This window comes from Eublepharis macularius, chromosome 7, assembly GCF_028583425.1.
Source record: "Eublepharis macularius isolate TG4126 chromosome 7, MPM_Emac_v1.0, whole genome shotgun sequence".
Lineage (NCBI taxonomy): Eukaryota > Metazoa > Chordata > Lepidosauria > Squamata > Eublepharidae > Eublepharis > Eublepharis macularius.
In genome coordinates, this window is record NC_072796.1 from 140,416,185 (window position 1) to 140,438,088 (window position 21,904).

At 47.3% G+C, this 21,904-nt stretch overlaps 2 protein-coding genes across 2 annotated transcripts in view; both read left to right on the top strand.

The window, feature by feature from the left end:
• The first annotated feature begins 1,253 nt into the window (after positions 1-1,253).
• On the top strand, positions 1,254-6,016 carry LOC129334016 (secreted Ly-6/uPAR-related protein 1-like). Its single transcript, XM_054985939.1, has 3 exons — positions 1,254-1,305; positions 4,807-4,926; positions 5,805-6,016. Exons 1-3 carry the CDS (start codon positions 1,254-1,256, stop codon positions 6,014-6,016), a joined length of 384 nt encoding a protein of 127 aa, XP_054841914.1.
• A 5,306-nt stretch (positions 6,017-11,322) lies between these two features.
• Positions 11,323-21,904, top strand: part of THEM6 (thioesterase superfamily member 6) — a 33,125-nt gene continuing 22,543 nt past the window's right edge. The window contains exon 1 of the mRNA XM_054985118.1: positions 11,323-11,854. Within this exon, the coding sequence (XP_054841093.1) occupies positions 11,345-11,854 (510 nt within the window). The 5' untranslated portion in view covers positions 11,323-11,344. The remainder of the gene's footprint in view (positions 11,855-21,904) is intronic.

Sequence of the window (21,904 nt, forward strand, 5' to 3'; positions counted from 1 at the left end):
CCACTTAAACACTGCGCTACAGCAGCACTATAATAATAACTGTGCTTATATACTGCTGCTCTAGACAGATTAGTGCCCCAGTCAGAGCAGTGAACAAAGTTACTGTTATTATTATCCCCACTATGCAACTGGGGAGCTGGGCTGAGAGGAGTGGCTCACCCAAGGCCACCTGATGAGCTCATGGCAGGAGTGGGATTCAAACCAGCAGAGTGCTGTTTTGCAGCCTGACCCCTTAACTGCTATGCTACAGCAGCTCTATAATAATAACTGCACTTATATACTGCTGTTCTAGACAGATTAGTGCCCCACTCAGAGACATGAACAAAGTCAGTGTTATCATTATGCCCACAACACGGAGAGTTGGGCTGAGAGAAGTGGCTTACCCAAGGCCACCTGCTCATGGCCCTAGAGGGATTTGAACCAGCAGAGTACTGATTCGCAGCCCAGCCACTGAACCACTACGCTACCTCTTCCCCCTAAAAAATGGTTAGTGGCCTTTTTTATGCTTCTCTGCCCTCACTTCCTGCTGTATCCCTTCTCTTCCATCACCACCACCTTCTCTTGGCCCAGACTCCTGCTGTCTTACATGCCCTTCCTTTCTCGCTGCTGTCCGCTGAGCCTGGAACTCTACGCCAGCAAACATACATGACACCACCACTGTAGTCCTATTCACACAACATATCCATGGCTATGAACACAGAGAGGTCAAGGCACGGATCTGGAAGGTGTTAGCTTACTCTACTCGTCCTCGCTTTCATCTCTTCTGATACATCACTTTGAAAGAGCTCCTTTTTAGTTAATTTTTTTTTATCCAGTATTATTTTATTTTTATTCTTTTTTGTAAGCAATGCTTTTTAAATGGAGCAAACAAATAAAAAAAAAATCAGTCTTGGAAATGTTTTTTTGAACGACTTCCTAGTTCAGAGACATGCCATATAGCAACGTTGGAAGGTTCGTGTCAGTTTCTATCTAGTGTGAACCTGGGTGTTTTTTCTTACAAAACCCACTTCCTTCCATGCTTGCCCCCCACCCACTCCCTCAGGCATGTCCCCGGGAAGGAACAGGGCACAGTAGACCGAAGGAGGAGTTCCACGTAAAGGACATTTTCACAACACCTAAGAGAACTTGCATTTCTGCTCTCTGACCCAGAAAGGCCAGTGCATGCACCCAGACACTGTCCCAGCAGAAGCCATCAGGGACGGGAGAAAGGCACCAAAATACCTCCTGAGATCAGCCAGATTTGGTGTACTACAATGAAAGTATTCCTCGCTGCTTCGCTGACTTTTGTAGCTACCCTGGAATATGGTAAGACAATTGCAAAAAAAAATTATGCAGCAAAATGTTTAAGGATTTCCAGGTTTCGTCAGTGAAAAAAGAGGCCTGAATCTTATTTCCAAGCTTGATTGGAAAGCTCAAGGCATGGTGACTGGTTGAGTTTTCACATTTGCTCAGGTGTAATCTTTTCTTTACAATGGAGCCAGCTGGACGAGTAATGCTGTCAGAGGCAAAGGAACTCCTCCAAGGGCCTTTGCACTAACCCTGCATCTCATTTAAACTGAGCTGCCTGTGGGTAGCGGAAACCCTATCCATGGCCTGCAGGAGATCGACTCACACCCAACTATCACTGATAAGGATCAATTTCTGCACCTGACCAGCAACAGACATTGGGCGTACCTTGTTCTGTTCGCGAGGCCCCCTTCTAAACGAACTCTAAATGAACAGGTGTTCATTGCAAGCATTGTTCATTGCTGTTCGTTGCTGTTCGTCAAGCCAGACAGTCTGGCACCTGCAATCAATTCTCTTGGCAACTTAGGCAGGGATTGTCTGTCTGAACTCCTGCTGTTGCCCTGGAAACCCCAATCTAAGCCCAATTTAGCTTGATCTTCCTTTCAAGTGTGGTGCTCCAAATTTGTTACAAGGAAGCAAAGAGCAGGGGGGAGGGGGGCTCCCAGCTCTGGTTTTGCAGACAGTGAGGGAGAGACAGTTGCTGTTGGCATTTTGAGAGAGAGACAGGGAGAGTGCATTGGAGCTTGAATTTACTTTGCGTGTGGTGGGATAGGGATCTACCCCTTCAGGTTCCAGGGCTGCTGCCAGGCTCTGGGCCAAGGTATTATTTATTATTGGTACATTTCCTGCTGCCTGCTCAGGTAAGGTTTCTGGGAGTCGTGTGATAGGGATCTTGATGGCTGGAGGAGAGCCTGCTGGCCCCCACGAACAACGAACAACGAACAACGAACATGTTCGTGAACAGGTCATGTTTGTCATTGTTCATTGTTCATTGTTCGTGGATGGCAATGAACAACGAACACTATGTTCGGGGGGGTTTTCTGTCCGTGCCCATGTCTATTCGTGGGCAACAAAATACCCTGAACCAGCCCTGCCATGTAAGCAGGCTATTTCTTGTTGCAGTTAATAGACAAACAGCATGGTCTCATATCATGAATCCACAGGAAAGTGAAGCCAGACCCTGGTGCTTTGGGTCACAGGCTGGCTTTTCCCTTACCCACAGAGAGGGATGCCTAAGATTGTGTTCCAGGTCTTTGTCCAGTGCATATTCTGTATAGCTTGGAGCTGAGCCCAGCCAGTGTAAGAAGGGACTTTTCAGAAAGGGTCCAACAGTTGTTAGAAAGGATGGGATTCATTCGCTATCCGTTTCAATTCAATTGCTTTCAGATCCTTAAAGATAAAGGTGTCTCTCTGGGGACCAAGATCAAGATAATCCAAACTATGGTATTCCCCATTACTATGTATGGATGTGAAAGTTGGACAATGAAGAAAGCTGACAGGAAGGAAATTGATTCATTTGAAATGTGGTGCTGGAGGAGAGTTTTGTGGATACCCTGGACGGCCAAAAAGACAAAGAAGTGGGTACTAGATCAAATCAAGCCTGAATTCTTCCTAGAAGCTAAAATGACAAGACTAAGGCTATTGTACTTTGGTCACATCATGAGATGACAAGATTCTTTGGAAAAGTCAATAATGAGGAAGACCTAAAACGAGATGGCTTGACTCAATAAAAGAAGCCACGTCCTCCAGTTTGCAGGATCTGAGCAAGTCTGTTAATGATGGGACGTTTTGGAGGTCTTTCATTCATAGGGTCGCCATAGGACAGGGGTGACTTGATGGCACATAACATACACACGCACATGGCACATCAGTGGAAAAAGTACCGGACTTGGCCTCCAGCCTGGAAAATAAATCAATGAAATTGTAGATGATCTAAAAGCTGTATAGACAAACCTGTTAATTAAAGAAATGGAAAATGGAAATTGTGAGGGATAGTATCCCAGGGTGTTGGAAATAGCAATGCCTGGTGTACTGCAGCAACAAGAAGGGAAGAAGAACCTTCTATGCCGGGGGCAGCAAGGATCACTTAGTTAGGACAGTGAGAGCAGCACCTCTCTTGTTTCCTGGGGGTCATTTCCTTGTCTTGTCTCCTATTGGGTTAAACAGGGCAATATCCTGCTTCTTCTCTCTCCTGCCACACTTCTTCACTCTCTCTGCAAGATGTAGTCAGATAGCAAGGAACCTCTCTCTATCTCTCCACTATCAAGTATGTATTTCTTAAATAAACTTTTTAGCCTCTTTAATCAGCACAGCATAACTTCTCTGCTTTATTTGAACTCTGCCAACACAGAGGACCCAATAGCATTAAACAATCTGGAAAATGCTCACTTACCTGCCAGGGTAAGAGATCTTGCTATGTACTTGTTGAATGGGCTGCCATTGCTAACACGTGGGGCCAGTCCAAGGCATTTGGTGCTCTGCACTTTCACTGGCCAGAACATCGGCAGCGTTCCTTCCATAACAAGCCTAGCAAAGATATTAGCAGTAAAGGCCTCTCCGAGGGAGACTGGAGATCTGTTGGCAGATGAGACAATAATGGGGTCTGAAGGATCGAGCACCTTAGAACATCCCTTACATATATGCATATATACAGAGAGAGAGAGGAGAGAGAGAGTGAGTGAGTGAGTGAGTGATTGGATTGATTTTTAGCCCGCCCTCCCCACAAGCAGGCTCAGGGTGGGTTACAATAATAAATACGGTACAATAGGTGAAACCAATAAAATAACATCTCAGCGCAAACATGAATATCGGCATTCCAGATGGGGCACCCTTCCCCCTTCCCCTGCCCACCATACACAAGGGAAGAAAAAGGTGGAGGTGTGGGTTGGTAAAACTCTAACTCCTCAGGCATGAGGGGGGGCAGATGGACCATATGCTTCCCCCCCCCTCACTGGCAGGTGACCGGCATGGAGGCTAATTAGATGGATCCAGTGCTGGCCTCAACCATATGCCTGGTGGAACATCTCTGTCTTGCAGGCCCACCAAAAAGATACAAGGGCCGATTCCAGACGGCCCTCCGCATCCCAAAACGTTGCGCGTCGTCGCGCGGAAAACGCAAAATATCGCGTTTTCTCACGCGAGTTTTGCGCGACCTCGCGCAAAACTCGTGTGAGAAAACACGATATTTTTCGTTTTCCGCGTGATGACGCACGACGTTTCGGGATGCGGAGGGCCGTCTGGAATCGGCCAAGGTCTTGGCAGGCCCGAGTGTCTGCTGACAGAGAGTTCTACCAGGTTGGAGCCAGGACAGAGAATGCCCCGGCCCTGGTCGAGGCCAGCCGAGCCTTCCTGGGGCCAGCAACCACCAGTAGGTGTTTACTTGCAGATCTAAGAGCTTTCTGAGGTACATATGGGGAGAGGCGGTCCCTCTCCCTAGAACTGTAAGAAGGGGAATTGTAGCTGCGATCTTATTTGCCGCCTATCCAAACACACCCTAACGCTCCATCCTCCCCTTCGCAGCTCTCTCTTTGCAGTGTTATACCTGCAACGATCCCTCCGACCTTGACAACTGCATGTTCATCACCAACTGCTCCGTGGAGACAACCGCCTGCAAGACAATGGTGCACTCCGTGGATTCAGGTAAGGGTGCGTTCACACGAGCCAACGCCTGGATGTCCCTGTCCGGTCTCCCTACACTGACCAATATGAATTCAAAACCAGCCTCAGGGTATCAGTATGCCCATAGATCCCACGGCAAGTGGATGCAAAGAGGTGGCTCTCTGTGCATGCTGTGAGCTGTTGTTGCTACGTGAAATCTTCCATTCGTTTGAGAAAAGGGGTATTCCGTTCCAAAAAATAGGAACTCATAGCTACTACTTCCACGGAAGGGAGGTCCACAATCACACGGTGCCCTGTAACCCTGCAGAATGCCAGAAGCTCTGAATATGGGGCAGGCGCTTCCTCGGTGTCCAAAGGACACGTGGGAGGAAAGGGGGGCTTAATTTCATTGATTGTTCATACGTCGCTAAAGCAGTCTGTGCTTTTAAGCGGCATAAGTGTCACGCTGGATCCGATGAACGATGCATCTAGTCAAGAATTCTGTTACCCTACGGTGGCCAACCAGAGGCCCCCAGAAGACTTTTCCTCCATGAATTTGTCTAACTCCCCTTTAAAGTTAACTAAACTAACAGCCATCAGCGCACCCCGTGGCAGTGAGTTCCACAAATGAATTACTCTAGTCTACAGGTCATTTACACGCCATCAACTTAACTGGGTGGCAGTGAGTTGTAATGTTAAAGGAAAGGAAGAAAAGGTTTTATATATCTATCTCAAGCATAATTTTATAAACTTCCATCATGCCCTCCCCAGCTGTCTTTTCTCAAAGCTAAAAACCCCAAGCCCGTTAGCTTTCCCTATTGGAGAAGATGCACCAAACTCTTGATCATTTTGGTCACCCTTATCTGGCAACAACGCTTCCTTTCTCCCTCACCTCTCACGACGGCTCTTCTATGTTTCAGGCTACCCTTTATTTGGAAACATGTCCGTCTCCAAAACTTGTTCCGAAAAATGCGTGCCTACGGATCCAGATAGGCTTGGCGATAGTCATCCTGTCTACTGCTGTTATACTGACCTGTGCAATGTGTCCGGGGCATCGCAGGCCACCGCCAGCTTCTCTGCCATGCCCTTTATGGCTGCCACTGTCTTTGTCCTCTTTGAGGCCAGAGTATAAGGCTGCGGGTCAGGGGCAGGTTGGTTTTGGCGCATCTGCATCCGGAAAAGAAACCTGTCCAGATGAACAATCCAGACTGTGCAGCTGAAAAAATATTTCTGATGGGCTCCTCCATGTGAACAGAGACCCAAGCTCCATGAAAGTTGCAAGAATACAACTGTAGAACGGAAGTGGAAATCCATCCGTCGATGGTATCCAGCAGTTCCCCTGACCGTGCCTTCGTACTTATTACAACATCTACTTTCTTGCTTGGGTTGGATCCTGCTAGGCAGAGTTGCCTAGAGGGTGCAGCAAAAGTGTGCATGTGATGAAGAACAAATATCCCCATAGAGCCAAGGTTTTTCTTTAGCAAAGAAATAGTGTAATCCACCATGGATCTCAGTGAGAAAGGCGGACTATAAATAAAAATGTTGTTGTTGCTGTTGTTATTGTTGTTGTTGTTGTTGTTGTTGTTGTTGATGATGATGATGATGATGATGATGATGAAACTCCACTCCAGATAGGAAAGAAGTAGAGATAGCAGTCTATTCTAACTAGGATGGCAAGAGGTGCCTGAGGTATGTCTTGCATTAATGACTGCAAGATGGAGAAAAGAATGAGGAGAGGAAGAGGAAGATGGAAGGAAGGGGTTCCCTAAGAGTAGCAAGCTGTACTTCAAAGGGCGAGCACCAGACCAGAGACGGAAAGGATGGAAACATCTTCTTGACCCTTCTGTCTCTCTGACGCTACGGAGTCTCCCTCTTGATAGCATCCTGATAGCCGGTCCCTTGTTGGATCTGTGGTCCCCTGGTGTTTTCAATCCAGCTTATTCCACCTGCAAAAGAAAAACGATGTTTATTACTCTTTGAGAAGAATTACTGTGATTACTTACCGTCAGGGTTTTTTTTTCTGCCGGAACACTCCAGAACTGCCCCCCTCCCCCATTTGATAACTGGACCGGTTATCAAGACGCTTGTTTCCAGAGTATCACTTCATCAGGGGTCAATAGACCCCTGCTAGTTCTAACAGAGCTTCTGTTTGTTTCTTAGCCTCCAGGTGGTGGCTGGAGATCTCCCTGAATTACAGCTGATCTCCAGGCCGTAGAGCTCAGTTCCCCTGGAGAAAATGGCAGCTTTGAAGGGTGGAGTCTATGGCACTTTACCTTACTGAGATCACTTCCCTCCCCAAACCCTGCCTTATCAAGGCTCCCCCCAAAATCTCCAGGAATTTCCCAACCTGGAGCTGGCAACCCTATTTGGTTCTGATGTGCCAGTGAAGCTGTGCTCAAAACTAACCCAGTGCCAGAAGGGCTTCAGCAGGACAAACCTGGTCTGAGCCACGGATGCGCACAAGTCTCTTACCCCTCATTCTTCAGGTGGGAATAATGGCAACCTACCTCGCAGGGTTGTTGTAAGGATGGGTGAGGCAAACATTTTAAAGCCCCTTTTGGCTACTGAAAGTGCTGGAGGGTTTTTATAGGCATTGTGCATTTAAATATATCAAAACATTTTCTTATGTGCTGAGGTGTTACAAAGGTAAATAAGATTTATTCATTCTCTTTTATGTATGCTTCAGGAAATGTAAAGAAGCAAGAATGACACAAGATGGAATTTAAAAAGGCAAACTCAGGGCCAAGCTACAAGTGACGAATGCCACTTGAACGGCAAGTGGATCGAGTGGAGCACAAGTGAACAGGGAGAAATACACTTGCCGTTCAAGTGTCATTCGTCACTTGTAGCTTGGCCCTCAGTCTTGGGTTGTATCAAAGAGGCCATAGCGTCAAAATCGCAGGAGGTCATAGCCCCTCTCTATACTGCCTTGGTCAGGCCACACCTGGAGTATTGTGTGCAGTTCTGGAGGCCTCACTTCAAAAAGGATGTGGACAAAATTGAGAGGGTGCAGAGGAGAGCGACGAGGATGATCAGGGGTCTGGAGACTGAGCCCTATGAGGAAAGGCTGAGGGCCTTGGGAATGTTTCGTTTGGAGAAGAGGAGGTTGAGGGGGGACGTGATTGCTATCTTTAAATATTTGAAAGGCTGTCATTTGGAGGAGGGCAAGGAGCTGTTCCAATTGGCAGCAGAGGGTAGGACCTGAAACAATGGGCTTAAATTCCATGCACAAAGGTACCGGCTGGATATTAGGAAGAACTTTTTCACGGTCAGAGTAGTTCAAAGGTGGAATCAGCTGCCTAGGGAGGTGGTGAGCTCCCCCTCACTGGAAGTTTTCAAGAAGAGGCTGGAGGAATATTTGTCAGGGATGCTTTAGGCTGATCCTGCACTGGGCAGGGGGTTGGACTAGAAGGTCTGTAGGGCCCCTTCCAGCTCTGTGATTCTGTGATTCTGTGAAAAGCCCCAAAAATATTAAAGGAATTGCACTTATCAATTCCTTCACATGATGTCGCTCTAGTGTGCTGGAGTTAAATGGAGCCATAAATAACTATCACCTGAGCTCTTTGCACATTTCTCCTCCGCACCGGCTGTTGCTTGAGAACACAAGCCGAGGCAAGAAAAAGAAAGAAAATCTTATTCTCAAAAGGAAAAGGGGAGGGGAGGAGAAGAGAAAACACAGCCAAAGGAACGAGTCATGGATGGTCATGGATTTTGGAGCCTGAAATAATCTACGGATGAGATTCTGTAAGAAGGAATTATTTGAAACTGCCATTTCCTGAGAAATGGGAGAACATCTTAAGAAGTAGTAACTAAACGTCTTCTTGCTTCAGTAGTGTGTTTGCTTCCCAGAGAGTGTGCGTGCCACAGATCGTGGGAAACGACCTGCCGAGTCCTCCCGTTTTCACAGTTCAAATCAGGGTCCTATTTTGCCCCAGTCACAACACCTACTTCTCCTTAGTAAATACAGGAATCAAAATGAGTCAGATCAAAACCAAAACATGTAACCACGGAATTTACTTCAACGGACTTAGAAGGCTGTAATTGCTTAAGACTGCGCTGAGTTGCTCACTTCAAAAACTGTTGCACAATGAAGGGGAAAAAAGGGTCTGTGAAGGCCCAAAGCAAATTCTGCAGAGATGCACTGTCAGTTAAACGACAATTGCAAAAATGGTTGCAAATAGTTACCTAATAAAATCATAGAGGAGAATCATAGAATCATAGGGTTGGAAGGGACCTCCAAGGTCATCTAATCCAACCCCCTGCACAATGCAGGAAATTCAATCACAACTACCTCTCACCACATACACACCCAGTGAGCCTTGGTCCATGCCCAGAAGATGGCAAAACACTGTCAGGATCCCTAGTCAAACTGGCCTGGGGGAAATTGCTACTAGACGCCTAGGTGGCTCCCTGACCCGTCAGCACATGAGAAAATACAGTTCTGACTCTAGCATTCTGCCCTTTGAAGTTTTTATATGTATTTTAAATGGTGTGATATTTTTGGATGTTTTATGGTTGCTAATTTATAATAATTGTTTTATATATTTGAACTGTATGTGCCTGCAATCCTCCCTGAGCCTGCTGGAAATGTGGGGAGGGTGGAATATAAATTGAAAATAAATAAATCCATTCTCCAGCCCACCAAATTAAAACCTAGACCTTCTAAATTACTACATTTGGGAAGCAGATTGCAACTCTGTCTATCCAGGGCCTGCTGCAAGAATGCACAATGCATTCCTGCAGCCCCAGGGAAAGGGAGGGACGGGGAAGAGAGCAAGGCCACAGATTCGCCTGATGCTACACTGGTTATACATTTTGCATGGGTTAGGGGAGGTCATGGCTCAACGGGAGAACATCTGTTTTGCATGCAGAAGTTTCCAGGTTCAATCGCTGGCATCTCCAGTTAGAAGAATAAAGAACATGTAGTAGATGATGTGAAAGACCGGTACCTGAGACCCTGGAGAGACGCCGCCAGTCTCACTAGACAATGCTCACCTTGATTGACCAACGGTCTGGTTCAGTATATTGAGCATCCAACGGTGGGGATAGACGCGTGGGCATGATTTTGTCCATCCTGAATCTTTAGCCCATCAGCTTCATTGGATGCTCCCAAATTCAAGCACTGTGGGAGAGGAAGAGAAAAAATTCTCTCTACCCACTTTCTCTAGAAGTCTACACAGTATTCCAAACAGGGTCATCAGCTCAGAATTTGGGGCTGAGAATGGAGATGTATCTTGAGAATCTCAGGGCCAAGCTACAAATGACGAATGACACTTGAATGGCAAGTGGATTGAGTGGAGTGCAAGTGAACAGGGAGAAATACACTTGCCGTTCAAGTGTCATTCGTCGTCACTTGTAGCTTCGCCCTCAGTTTCTAAGATTCTAGCCGTGACTCTCGAAAGCTCACATTCTGAAAATCTTTTCGGTCTCTAAAGTACCACTGGACTCCAATTAACCTGTTCCACTGCAGATCAACATGGCTGCCCACCAAACTAGCTTTAAAATATAGGGCCGGTGACCGGTAAGGTTTCCGAAGGCTAAGAAGAAAGGATTTGTGGGTGTGGCTCCATTGTCTTTTGCTTCTCCAGCAGAAAGCAAAAGGGATCCTGCAATAACCAAATACGCTCGCCCTGCACATTTCAAATAGAATTCATCTCTTTGGGGCGCAACCTTTTATTTCTCTCTCTCTTTTTTTAGTGCCCCAATTTAGCAAGCACATGTTTTTATGTAAATTTTCTCACCTTCAATATTAACAAGACCAGTAATAATATTAAACTGTAAATTTAGCGGGCACACACATTAATATAAATCTTATACTAACAAGACCAGTAATAATATTAAACGTATACAAAAACGTTGGCTTTTGTTACAAATAATCCTGGAGTCCTTCTCAGATCAACTTTTTAAAAGCAGCCATCTCTTGCATATCTCCAATTTGGTCGCCAGATGGCGCCAAAGCACCAGCTAGTGATGTATATAATTTCGAAAAAAGAAAAGAGCTGTTTTGTAAAACCTTTGCATGCAAGAGGATATCGAGTTCATTTGTGGTGAGGATCGCATGATTGACTGTTGCTACAAACCTCCAACTTGGCCAAGTTTAAATTTTTAGAAATAATAAACAGTCCCTCCCTCTCTCCCTCCCGTGTCTGAACCAGAGTGCTTTTTTTTTGTTTCATTTTGCACGAATTCTGCCGTGCAGTAAATAGGCGGCGCACCAGGGTGTGCTATCCCGCACAGATTGCAACGTTGCAATGCAGAGGCGCTGAAGAAAGGAGGGGCAGCTCCGCAGGAGCAGGACGAAACCAACTAGCAGGCGAAGAAGGGGGGAGAGATGCAACACCTGCTCTGACCTTTCTCCTCTGTGCATTGCAAAGTGGTTTCTCCCAGTCTGCTACGTGCCAGGAGGACGTGAGATCAGCTGCAAGCCTTGGCCTGGTGTGACCTGCAGGTTCCTGCCGAAATGGAGCTCGTGGCCATGGGTCTAGGCGCTGCTGTGGCTTTGTTTGCCTCTCTAGACGTCTGGTACGGGCTGAGAATGGCCTTGACTATGGTGTATGCCAGGTGGCTTCTGCCCACGGTCTGGGACATTCTGGAGGAGCAAAGTTTCCAAGGCCTAGTGCTCCTTTCTGACCTGGACTGGCTGTTGCACATGAACAATGCGCGCTACCTTCGCGAGGCTGATGTGGCACGGTGCGTGCACATGATGCGCTGCGGGCTCTTCCGAGCTGTGCGGGCCCTCGGGGGTCACACGGTGCTGGCCGCCTCCTGCTGCCGCTATCGGCGCTCCTTGCGCTTCTTGGAACGCTTTGTCGTCCGCACTCGCCTGCTGGGCTGGGATGAGCGAGCCTTTTTCTTGGAGCAGCGCTTCGTAAGTGTTCGCGATGGCTTTGTCTGCGCCGTGGTGCTTGTCCGGCAGCACGTGGTGGGCGCCAGCCCGGACAAGGCTGTTTCGTATCTGTGCCAGAGAAAGGTAAGGCACAGTAGGAAGAAGGCTGCCTTGATGTATGCGAGAAGCCAGTGTACCCGAACAGGAGGCCTATCAAACTCAGAGAAGCCGCCAGGCCAAATGCAACCCTTGGCCTGCTTGTGGCTGCTTGCACAAGACCTGCACAACTGAAGGTCAATTCAGGCCCCCGCAGGCCCTGCTACAAACTGCATTTGGCATGGTCAGATACATGGTTTTCAGGCCCACTCTAAAAGAATTGCAGAATCATAGTTTTGTTGCAAAATGTTCTGTGAGTTCCCTTGGTGTGACTCAAACCCAATCAATCACACAAGGCCGAGACTGAGGACAGTACAAGGAGTGTTATGATTTTAGGAAATAGAGGGTTGCCAGCCTCCAGGTGGTGGCTGGAGATCTCCTGGAATGACAGCTGATCTCGAGGCGACAGAGATCAGTTCCCCTGGAGAAACTGGCTGCTTTGAAGGGTGGGCTCTGTTGCTTTATATATTGCTGAGGCCCCTCCCTTTTCCAAACCCCACCCTTTCCAGGCTCTGCCCTCCAAATCTCTACAGCTGGCAACCCTCACACAGAGCTCAGTCATTTGATCTTGCAACTTTTGTACCACTGAGAGTGTGTGTGTTTGTGTGTGTTACTTGTCATCAAGTTGCCTCCGACCTATGGCGACCCTATGAATGAAAGGCCTCCAGAACGTCCTGTCATTAACAGACTTGCTGAGATCCTGCAGACTGGAGGATGTGGCTTCTTTGGTTGAGTCCAGCCATCTCGTTTTAGGTCTTCCTCTTTTCCTACTGCCTTCCACTTTCCCTAGCATTATTGACTTTCCCAGAGAATCTTGTCTTCTCATGATGTCAGGCTATAGCATTCCAGTTAGCTAGAGTCTGCCTTCCTCCCTTCTGCAAGAAGACAAGGTCCTTTGATTTCAAAAGGTTTTATTAGAAAGACAGCATGCAGGCCCAGGTGTCCACACTCCAGGACCAAGCAGATCCTGGCTGAGCAAAGCTTTGTTAGGAATGAGATACAAAACAAAAGTTGTTACACATCAAGCCCTCAGAGCCCAGCCTCCCCCCAGAGTTCACATAGCATGAAACTTCTCGATGGGAACGCTGGCCAGCCAAGGTTGGCTGAGAAGAGAACAGATAAGATGCAGTATCCTCTCCCGTGGAATCGGCTCCTGGCATCCCACGGGCCTAGAGAGAGAGGAAGACTAAACAACTACAGAAATAAGTATGGTGTTACTCAGGTTGCATTTCTCAGAATAACAGACTCTGACATATGTGTTATGTGCCATCAAGTCGCCTCCGACCTATGGCATGCTATGAATGAAAGACCTCCAAAACGTCCTATCATTAACAGACTTGCTCAGATCCTGCAAACTGGAGGACGTGGCTTCTTTGATTGAGTCCAGCCATCTCGTTTTAGGTCTTCCTCTTTTCCTACTGCCTTCCACTTTTCCTAGCATTATTGACTTTTCCAGAGACTCTTGTCTTCTCATGATGTGGCCAAAGTACAATAGACTCAGTTTTGTCATTTTAAGCTTCTAGGGAGAATTCAGGCTTGAGTTGATCTAGTACCCACTTATTTGTCTTTTTGGCTGTCTGTGATGTCTGCAAAACTCTCCTCCAGCACCACATTTCAAATGAATACAGTTGAGTAAACAATTTTTTTCCCCATTAGGTAGGATGCTAAATATGTAAAGGAAAAGGTGCAAGCATCGAGTCATTACTGACCCATGGGGGGGGGGCGCCACAACGTTTTCTTGGCAGACTTTTTACGGGGTGGTTTGCCATTGCCTTTCCCAGTCATCTACACTTTACCCCCAGGAAACTGGGTACTCATTTTACCGACCTCGGAAGGATGGAAGGCTGAGTCAACCTTGAGCCGGCTATCTGAACCCGGCTTCCGCCGGGATCGAACTCAGGTCGTGAGCAGAGCTCGGGCTGCAGTACTGCCGCTTACCACTCTGCGCCACGGGGCTCTTACAGGATGCTAAAGAGACATGCACAAAAATACAGTTGAGTAAACAATATTTTTGTCCATGTCTATTTAGCATCTTACCTAATGGAATTTTGCTTTCTGCGCATGCAGTTAAACTTGGTGAAAAACAAGTTCTAAACCAGCTTGTTCTACTTTTGCGGCGAGCGACTGTGGCTAACTTTCCTATAACTAATTCGCACCTTGTCTTTGTAAGAAGCAGGAAGTGTCATGCGGTTTCTGCTCTCAATCGTACGAGCACCTGTATTTCTGAGAACATAGGAAGGGAACGCAGGAAGGCTGCTGAACTTTAGAACCGCTGACTCTACAACCGTTATTGAGTATTATAAAAATTATTGATTACTTATAAACCCAGTTTTCGGATGGATTTTTCCATCAGTTTCCCCAGTTAATCTATCAAAACAAAAAAAGGAAATGTCCTTGTTACTAAAATAGCAAAGAGTCCAGTAGCACCTTTAAGGCTAACCAACTTTATTGTAGCATAAGCTTTCGAGAGCCACAGCTCTCTTCGTCAGATGCAACTTTATTGTAGCATAAGCTTTCGAGAGCCACAGCTCTCTTCATCAGTGGATTTCAATGGGTTTAGACTGGAGTAAATTTATTTTATTTATTTATTTATTTACGTCATTTATAGTCCGCCTTTCTCACTGAGACTCAAGGCGGATTACCCAGTATGAGGTTAATACAATCAGTATCAAGTACGATGGTTGTTGGGGGTTTTCCGGGCTGTCTTGCCGTGGTCTTGGCATTGTAGTTCCTGACGTTTCGCCAGCAGCTGTGGCTGGCATCTTCAGAGGTGTAGCACCAAAAGACAGAGATCTCTCAGTGTCACAGTGTGGAAAAGATGTAGGTCATTTGTATCTACTCAGGAGGGGTGGGGTTGAGCTGAGTCATTCTGTAAGAGTTTCCCAGGGTGTGGAATGCTAATGGCGGGAGGCTTCACTGAGTCATTCTGTAAGAGTTTCCCAGGGTGTGGAATGCTAATGGCGGGAGGCTTCACTGTATCCTGAGGCGGTTCTTTTGCATATGGATTGGTGCTTGATGTGCTAATCTTCTCTGCAGGGCTATTGTCGGGTGTGGAGTGTTTTGTTGGCCTGGTGTTTTTGTTGGCCTGGTGTCTTTTGGTGCTACACCTCTGAAGATGCCAGCCACAGCTGCTGGCGAAACGTCAGGAACTACAATGCCAAGACCACGGCAAGACAGCCCGGAAAACCCCCAACAACCATCATTCTCCGGCCGTGAAAGCCTTCGACAATAGTATCAAGTACATTTCAATCTGATACCATCAGGTAAACAGATACAAGTTTAAAAGACATAGCATTAGCAAGGATCCAAGACAGAGTAGAAAAAAATACTGGAGCAAAACATAATCAATTCTAGGACTAATGTCAGACAACATGGAGCGCAGGTTGTACATAGGCGTACATATTTAAAGCAGCAGATAATATATAAGGCAAAAATGTTGATGAAGTCTATGATCCCCAACTCATTAGTGAAGCACCTGAGACCCCATCCCTACAATACAACCCTCCCATTTGAGTAAAAAGCCTTTTTGAATAGTTCGGTTTTGCATCGGTTACAGGAAGCCAGGAGACTGGGGGCTCTTCTGACCTCCTCAGGCAGGTCATTCCACAGGATAGGGGCCACCACAGAGAAAGCCCTTGTATGGGCTGCTGCTGACTTCACCTGTGTGCAGCCTGGCACCTGCAGGAGACCCTGTTCAGATGAGCGAAGCTGCTGTAGAGGAACTTCTGACTTACTTTGCGTTGGATTGCTCTGTAAGTCACTTCTGCTGAAATAGACGCTGCTGGATCTTCCACGAGTGTGTAGAATTTGCTAAGTGTTTTCCTTTTGTTTTCTCAGAGAAATTATTTTTATAAATGCTTCAGAGGAGAAAACATTCTGTTCCTTTTGTTTGAGCATTTTGAGAGAGGGTTCTTTTTTAATCATTAGAAAAGGCATTTTGGGATAATCCAGCTAAGCTTGGCTAATCGGCGAGAGGGGAGAGGAGGCGCGTAATTTGGAATGTTTAATATCGCTGCCTTCCGATTCCTTCTGTAGGATGAAATTAGAACCGTTGTTTCTCTGGTAAATTGTTTCTGCCGTGTCAGCAAACAGGATCTTTTACATACAAGATTTTACACAGCGTGTCAACGGGCATCAAACCCCTGCGTAATAGTTCACATTAAGTCCCTAAAGTGGGGCAGGGGCTGCTAGACCACGGAGCTTGTAAAGTATAGCTTACGGCAGGGGCCATGACCCTGACAAAGGGGCATGGTGCCACATCTGATAAGGCCCTGTTCATGACCCCAGCCCTATACAGTAGGGAAACTCACCTTATTTAAGTGTGGGGCTGTGAATAAAGAAGAACTCACCTACAGTGCGCTGCACTTGCACAACGTTTTGTTTAACTTACAAAGCAGCTACCCCGGACAGACGAGTGGCAGCCCATGTTTAACGAGACGTGGCATGTGCACAAAACTTTCGGGCTGATTTAGTTTTTCCTTGCCGGCATCACCTTTACTATTAACCTCTGGCATTGTTTGTCTGTGAGCAGCCAATCCATCCTGCAGACCATCCTCGCACCCGGGCGATCGAGGGCATGGGAGGTCAAGGCCAGTTTTGAATGGCACCCGGAAGCAAGTGGCAGCACAAGGACAATCTTTTCAGTGCACGGTGGGTACGCATTCCACACCCTTGCCACAGCTCAGATGTCCCCCTGGCCCCCGTGCCCAACAAATGCATTAAGAGTCGGTGGCAGAACTGTGCATTAAACCGCTGACAACACTTAGACCGAGGGCCAAGCTACAAGTGACGAATTACACTTGAATGGCAAGTGAACAGACTCACGTGTATTCGTCCCTGTTCACTTGTGCTCCACTTGCACTCCATATCAAGTGGAGTGTAAGTGGAGTGCAAGTGAACAGGGAGGAATACACATGAGTCTGTTTACTTGCCATTCAAGTGTAATTCGTCACTTGTAGCTTGGCCCTGAGCGAGGGTTAGTTTACTTCCCACATCACTACACATAATGACCGGCATTGGTTGCATCTTGCAGGAGACCATCAGAGATGGTACACAGCAACTAGTGAGCAATTGTTTCACACAGCTGTACTCCTTTACTACCCTGACCTGGATAGCCCAGGTGAGCCTGATCTCATCAGATCTCAGAAGCTAAGCAGGGTCAGCCTTGGTTAGTAATTGGATGGGAGACCTCCAAAGAAGACCAGGATTGCAGAGGCAGGCAATGGCAAACCTCCTGTGTTAGCCTCATGCCATGAAAACCCCACTAGGGGTCGCCATAAGACAGCTTTGACTTGAGGGCACTTTCCACCACTCCTTTGCTATTTATGTTTGGTAAAGTTTTTTTATCCCCTTCCAAAGAGGAGGTCTTATCAGCTACTCTCTCCGCTCCACAGCCCTAATTTGAATCCGGGGACTGTTCGGCTCTAACTTGGTTTATTTTAGCAAATGGAAACCTGTGATTTCCATCTTGTCTAGTTCAGCCCTCAGAGAGTGTCAATCATTTATAAGCTGCTTGTAGTTTTTCCACCTCAGCAAGAACAAGGCCTGCAATTTACCCTTCAGATCAAGGCACCCAGCAACCTTGCAGTCTTTGACACACCTTGGAGCCGTGCCTTATTTCCAAGAAATTGGGGCAGACACCTGCAGCGTCGTTATCAAACCAGACAGTAAAACCAATTGAGTAACAGTAACAAGGACTTCATGAGGTTGATGGATTGCCTCTCCATTCGGCTGAATTACCACGGTTGTAGATCAGAGGAATTAGCCGTGTTAGTCTGCAGCAGCAAAGGAGCAAAGAGTCTGGTAGCACCTTTAAGACTAACCAACTTTATTGTAGCATAAGCTTTCGAGAGCCACAGCTCTCTTCGTCAGATGCAGGATGGTTCTATTAGAAGCTTATCTGAATATGTGTTGAGCTTTTAGCAAGAAAAGAGCCGATGCTGAACCGGAGATCGTCAATAAATCTTTAAATCATGCAGTCTTGGACTCTTGCAGTGAAGTTATTGAGATTCACCTGGCTTACCCCCTTTACATACCCCTCCCCTTTGGTGCTTGCCTGGTGTTCTGTTGCAATAATTTTCTTGCTGTGCGCCTTTTGGAGCTTGTCAATTCCTTATTGTATGTATCTTGTTATAGTATGATGTTTTTATTAATTTGCAAATATATCATTGTGCAATCTGTTTTATAAGCACATTTCTGTGTGACCTCTGGTATTCAATACCTCCTTCCCCCCCCCCCCCCGTCCGTTAGAGGTTCATCCCCCTTTAGTCGGTACCTTCATTTCTGGTCTTCAGGTACCAGATGAAGAATTCCTCATTTTGTCGTGCATTTCTTTGATTGATTTGCATCGGTCTGCTTTATTGTTGAGGTTCTGATTCAATTTCGATCCATGAGATTTTCTGATTTTTTTTTTTGCTTTTTACTGTAACAGATGTTACTGCTCGGTTGTTCTATATTTCTGAATTTTGTTAGCCCCTTTGAATGAATCTGTTGTTTGAAAGGTGGGATAAAAATGCTTTTGGTAAACAGAGAGCCAGCATTGTATGTATAGTGGTTAGATTGGCGAATTAGAATCTGGGAGATCCAGGTTTGAATCTCCACTTGGCCATGGAAGCTTTGGAGTGACATTGGGCTAGTTGCTCACCTACTTCACAGGGTTGTTGCGATAAAATGGAGGAAAGAATGAAGCAAGCTGTGGGTCCTATTGAGGAGGAAGGCAGGATATAAATGATGTAAGTAAATAAATCTATAATAATAAAAGGATCTGTCTGTCCTTCCATCCATCAGCGGCATGCATAACTCCCCAGAAAATAAGGCAGGGAGCCTCAAAATTGGCCACTGGTTTTGGGATGAGCCACAGCCAGCCTCATTTCATCCCCAGAAACCCTTACCCACCCATCCTCCCTTTTTGCATTGGAAGACATAGTTGTCTCTGAGAGACATAATTCATCCAAAAATAAAGCTAGGAGCCTCAAAATTGACCATTAGACATGGGCACGAATCGAAACATGAATCAGATTTCGTGACAAATCAGGCTGATTCATGTATTGCAAAAACACTTTTCATGGGGCCACGTTTTTCACAAAATCCACGACTTCTGGGGCCAATTCGTTCGGTTCGTGAATGCTTCGTGATGCCAGACAGGCTGGTGCCGATCCATTGGTTCCCTAGGCAACATAGGCCCAGAATGTCTGCAGACCTTTCGTTACCATGGAAACTTCGATCTTAGCCCACATAACCTTGGTAGGCAGATCCAGAGGAGTTAGCCGTGTTAGTCTGCAGTAGCAAAATAGCAAAGAATCCAGTAACATCTGTTGTATCTGACGAATAGAGCTGTGGCTCTCGAAAGCTTATGCTACAATAAAGTTAGTTAGTCTTAAAGGTGCTACTGGACTTTTTGCTATCTTGATAGGCAGCTCTCCCTGCCAACCTGATATCTCCCATTCTGTCCTATGAGAGCAACGAGCAGGGGGGAGGTGGGCCTTCTGTAGCCATGGGAACACCAATCTCATCCCTCCCAACCTTGTGAGGCAGGTCTGCCTGCCAGCCAGAGAGCTCCTGTTCTTCTCTATGTGAGTGTTTCTTCTATAAGGCACAGCTCTGTGCCTCCTGCTTTCAGTTCCAGTAGACAGAGGAAGAGGGAGGAACTGCTGCTGGGATTTGGAGTGAGAGAGAGAGAGTGGATTGAAAAGCCTCTTTCATCTTTTTTGCTCTTGTCCTTGCAGGGAAAGTTGTTGGGAGAGGTTGCCTTTTTTCCTCCACCCCACCCTAGTCTCATGGCATTGCCTGCCTCTGGGGCCCTGCGAGTTTGGCATCTCTGGGTATGAAAGGGGCCATTGTAGGGCCCCAGGATCTGACAAATCATGAACCTAATGAATCGTTTCACGAAACGGGACAATTTTGTGAAAGTTTGTGGTTTGTGGAATGCGATGAACCACGAAACTCAGGGTTTGTTTTTTTCCCCCGTTTCATGCCCATCTCTATTGACAATCTATTCAAAATGAGGGATGAGAACTATATATTATCAATTAAGAATCTTTTATTTATTGTTATTTATTGCACCTTGCACTTTAGTTGCATATATAAATATATATAAGAATTACATAAAAATGGTTTGCAACATCGTTTTTGCAATGGTGCCCTTTAAGTGTTGACCAAGTTGTAAGTCCTGCTGTAGGAGCGCTTTGCTCTCTTCTCCTTCCTACCTGGGAGCTGGCAACTATGCTGTGAATGATGGCTCCGGAGAGCTTGAAAGAGCATGATTGGCCGGTGCTTTGGCAGGGCCAGATCTAGGGGGGCAGGGGGTAGCCTTCCCACAGCGCTGCCAAAGAGGGGGCACTGGGCGTGGCTGCCAGCTGTCAGGAGCGTGCCAGAGTTGGCAGCTTGCCACGCGGAAAGCTGAGTGCAGGGTTGGGAGGCCCTCGCCTGCCCCGTCGATGGGGCGGCTGGCTTGCCACACGCACAGGACCTCCCAGCCCTGTGCTCAGCTGCCCATGTGGCAAGCCAGCCGCCCCAGCACACACCCACACCACCACCACCAGCTCCATTGTGCACTGTGTGCTGGGGCGGCAGGCTTGCCGCATGGGCAGCACAGGGCAGGCAAACCATGCGGAGGGCCTCCTAGCCCTGCACTCAGCCGGCCACGCAGCAAGCCGGCCGCCCCAGCACACGCTTGCACCACCGCCAGCTCCGCAGCACACTGGGCACTAGGGTGGCCGGCTTGCCACGCATGTGGCATGCCTCCCGCCCTGCGTGATGACATCATGGAAGTGACGTCATCACACAGCGCCGGGAGTGCACGCGGTGTGCACACGCATGGAGAACCAGACAAGGGGTGCACCGGGCATCAGCAACCCTAGATCCCGCCCTGTGCCCCTAATTGTCAGGACGTGACAGACTCCATACAGCTCGGTGTTTATTGCTACTTTAGCTGGTGTTCATTGCATCGTTTGTTGTGTGTGGAATGTTTTTTTCCTGCGTCGTCCTCCGATTTTGCAGTCCTGCTTTCTTGCTTCGTTTGGTTGTATTACGTCATCATTTAATTCCGTGATCCGTCTGGAGTCCCAGGGAGAAAATGGATTATAAATGAAATCAATCAATAAATAATAGTTAAATTGAGAGAACGCTGCGGGGTGGAGAGGATAGCGCAGCAAGGTTGCAGCCCGAGGCTGCTCACACGAGCGCTCTCGATTTCTCCCAGGTGGGTGATGCTTCAGTCTCAAGCCCACTGCACCCCTTTTAGGCCTCAGTTGGGGAGGGGAGGGGATCTTTGAATCCCCCAGGTCCTCCTCTCTCCCTGGATTGCTCCTGAGATTCCTTCTCTCTCTCTCTCTCTCTCTCTCTCTCTCTCTCTCTCTCTCTCTCTCTCTCTCATCCCCAGTAGCTCCTCCTTGGCCTCGGGCTTAAATACCCAGGATGGATTTCCCTGATTCCACGCTCCCCAACACCCATTTCCCACCTCTGGTGGCCACAAGGCCTGGTGAGAGCTTCCTACATCGCCCAAACCTAGGGAGGGGTCAGGAGGTGCCCCCAAGTGGTTCTGGGCTGTATTCCCAGCAAGTGGCTGCTCTGAGCCATTTGTCCATCTGCCGGGGCATATCTCTGGCAGCTCGGTACAGGGAATGCTACCAGTGGTTGCTGCACCTCCATCGGTCCCAGTATTTGTCAAGTTCTTTGGCCTTTGGCTCAGTGTCCCGCACCCCCAGGGGCATGGAAAGTGGCAGCAGCGTGGATTTCAGAAGCCTGGCTCAGCCCTGCCTCCAAGCAAGTACCTTGGAGAACTCTGAAGGGGAAAAGCTTTTTCCCTATAGAAACATAGTTTCATGCAAGTAAAAACTCTCTGAGCCCACTTGAGAAAGCAGGGTGGAGATCTTTTATATTTTGTTCTCTCTGAGACAAAGTCTCTATTCTGAGATAAAGCCCACCCTTTTCTCTCAGCTCTAAGTGAAATTTTCTGTTATTGTTATTGTTATTGTTATTGCTGCTGTTGTTAACTTATAGTCCGCTCTTCCTGCTCTTGCTTATCTACCGGGCTTCAAC

Coding starts and splice junctions, on each gene's coding strand:
- LOC129334016 (XM_054985939.1), top strand. CDS start 1,254: ATGAAAGTATTCCTCGCTGCTTCGCTGACTTTTGTAGCTACCCTGGAA. Junction 1,306..4,806: donor TGTAGCTACCCTGGAATATG/GTAAGACAATTG, acceptor TCCCCTTCGCAG/CTCTCTCTTTGCAGTGTTAT. Junction 4,927..5,804: donor GGTGCACTCCGTGGATTCAG/GTAAGGGTGCGT, acceptor TCTATGTTTCAG/GCTACCCTTTATTTGGAAAC.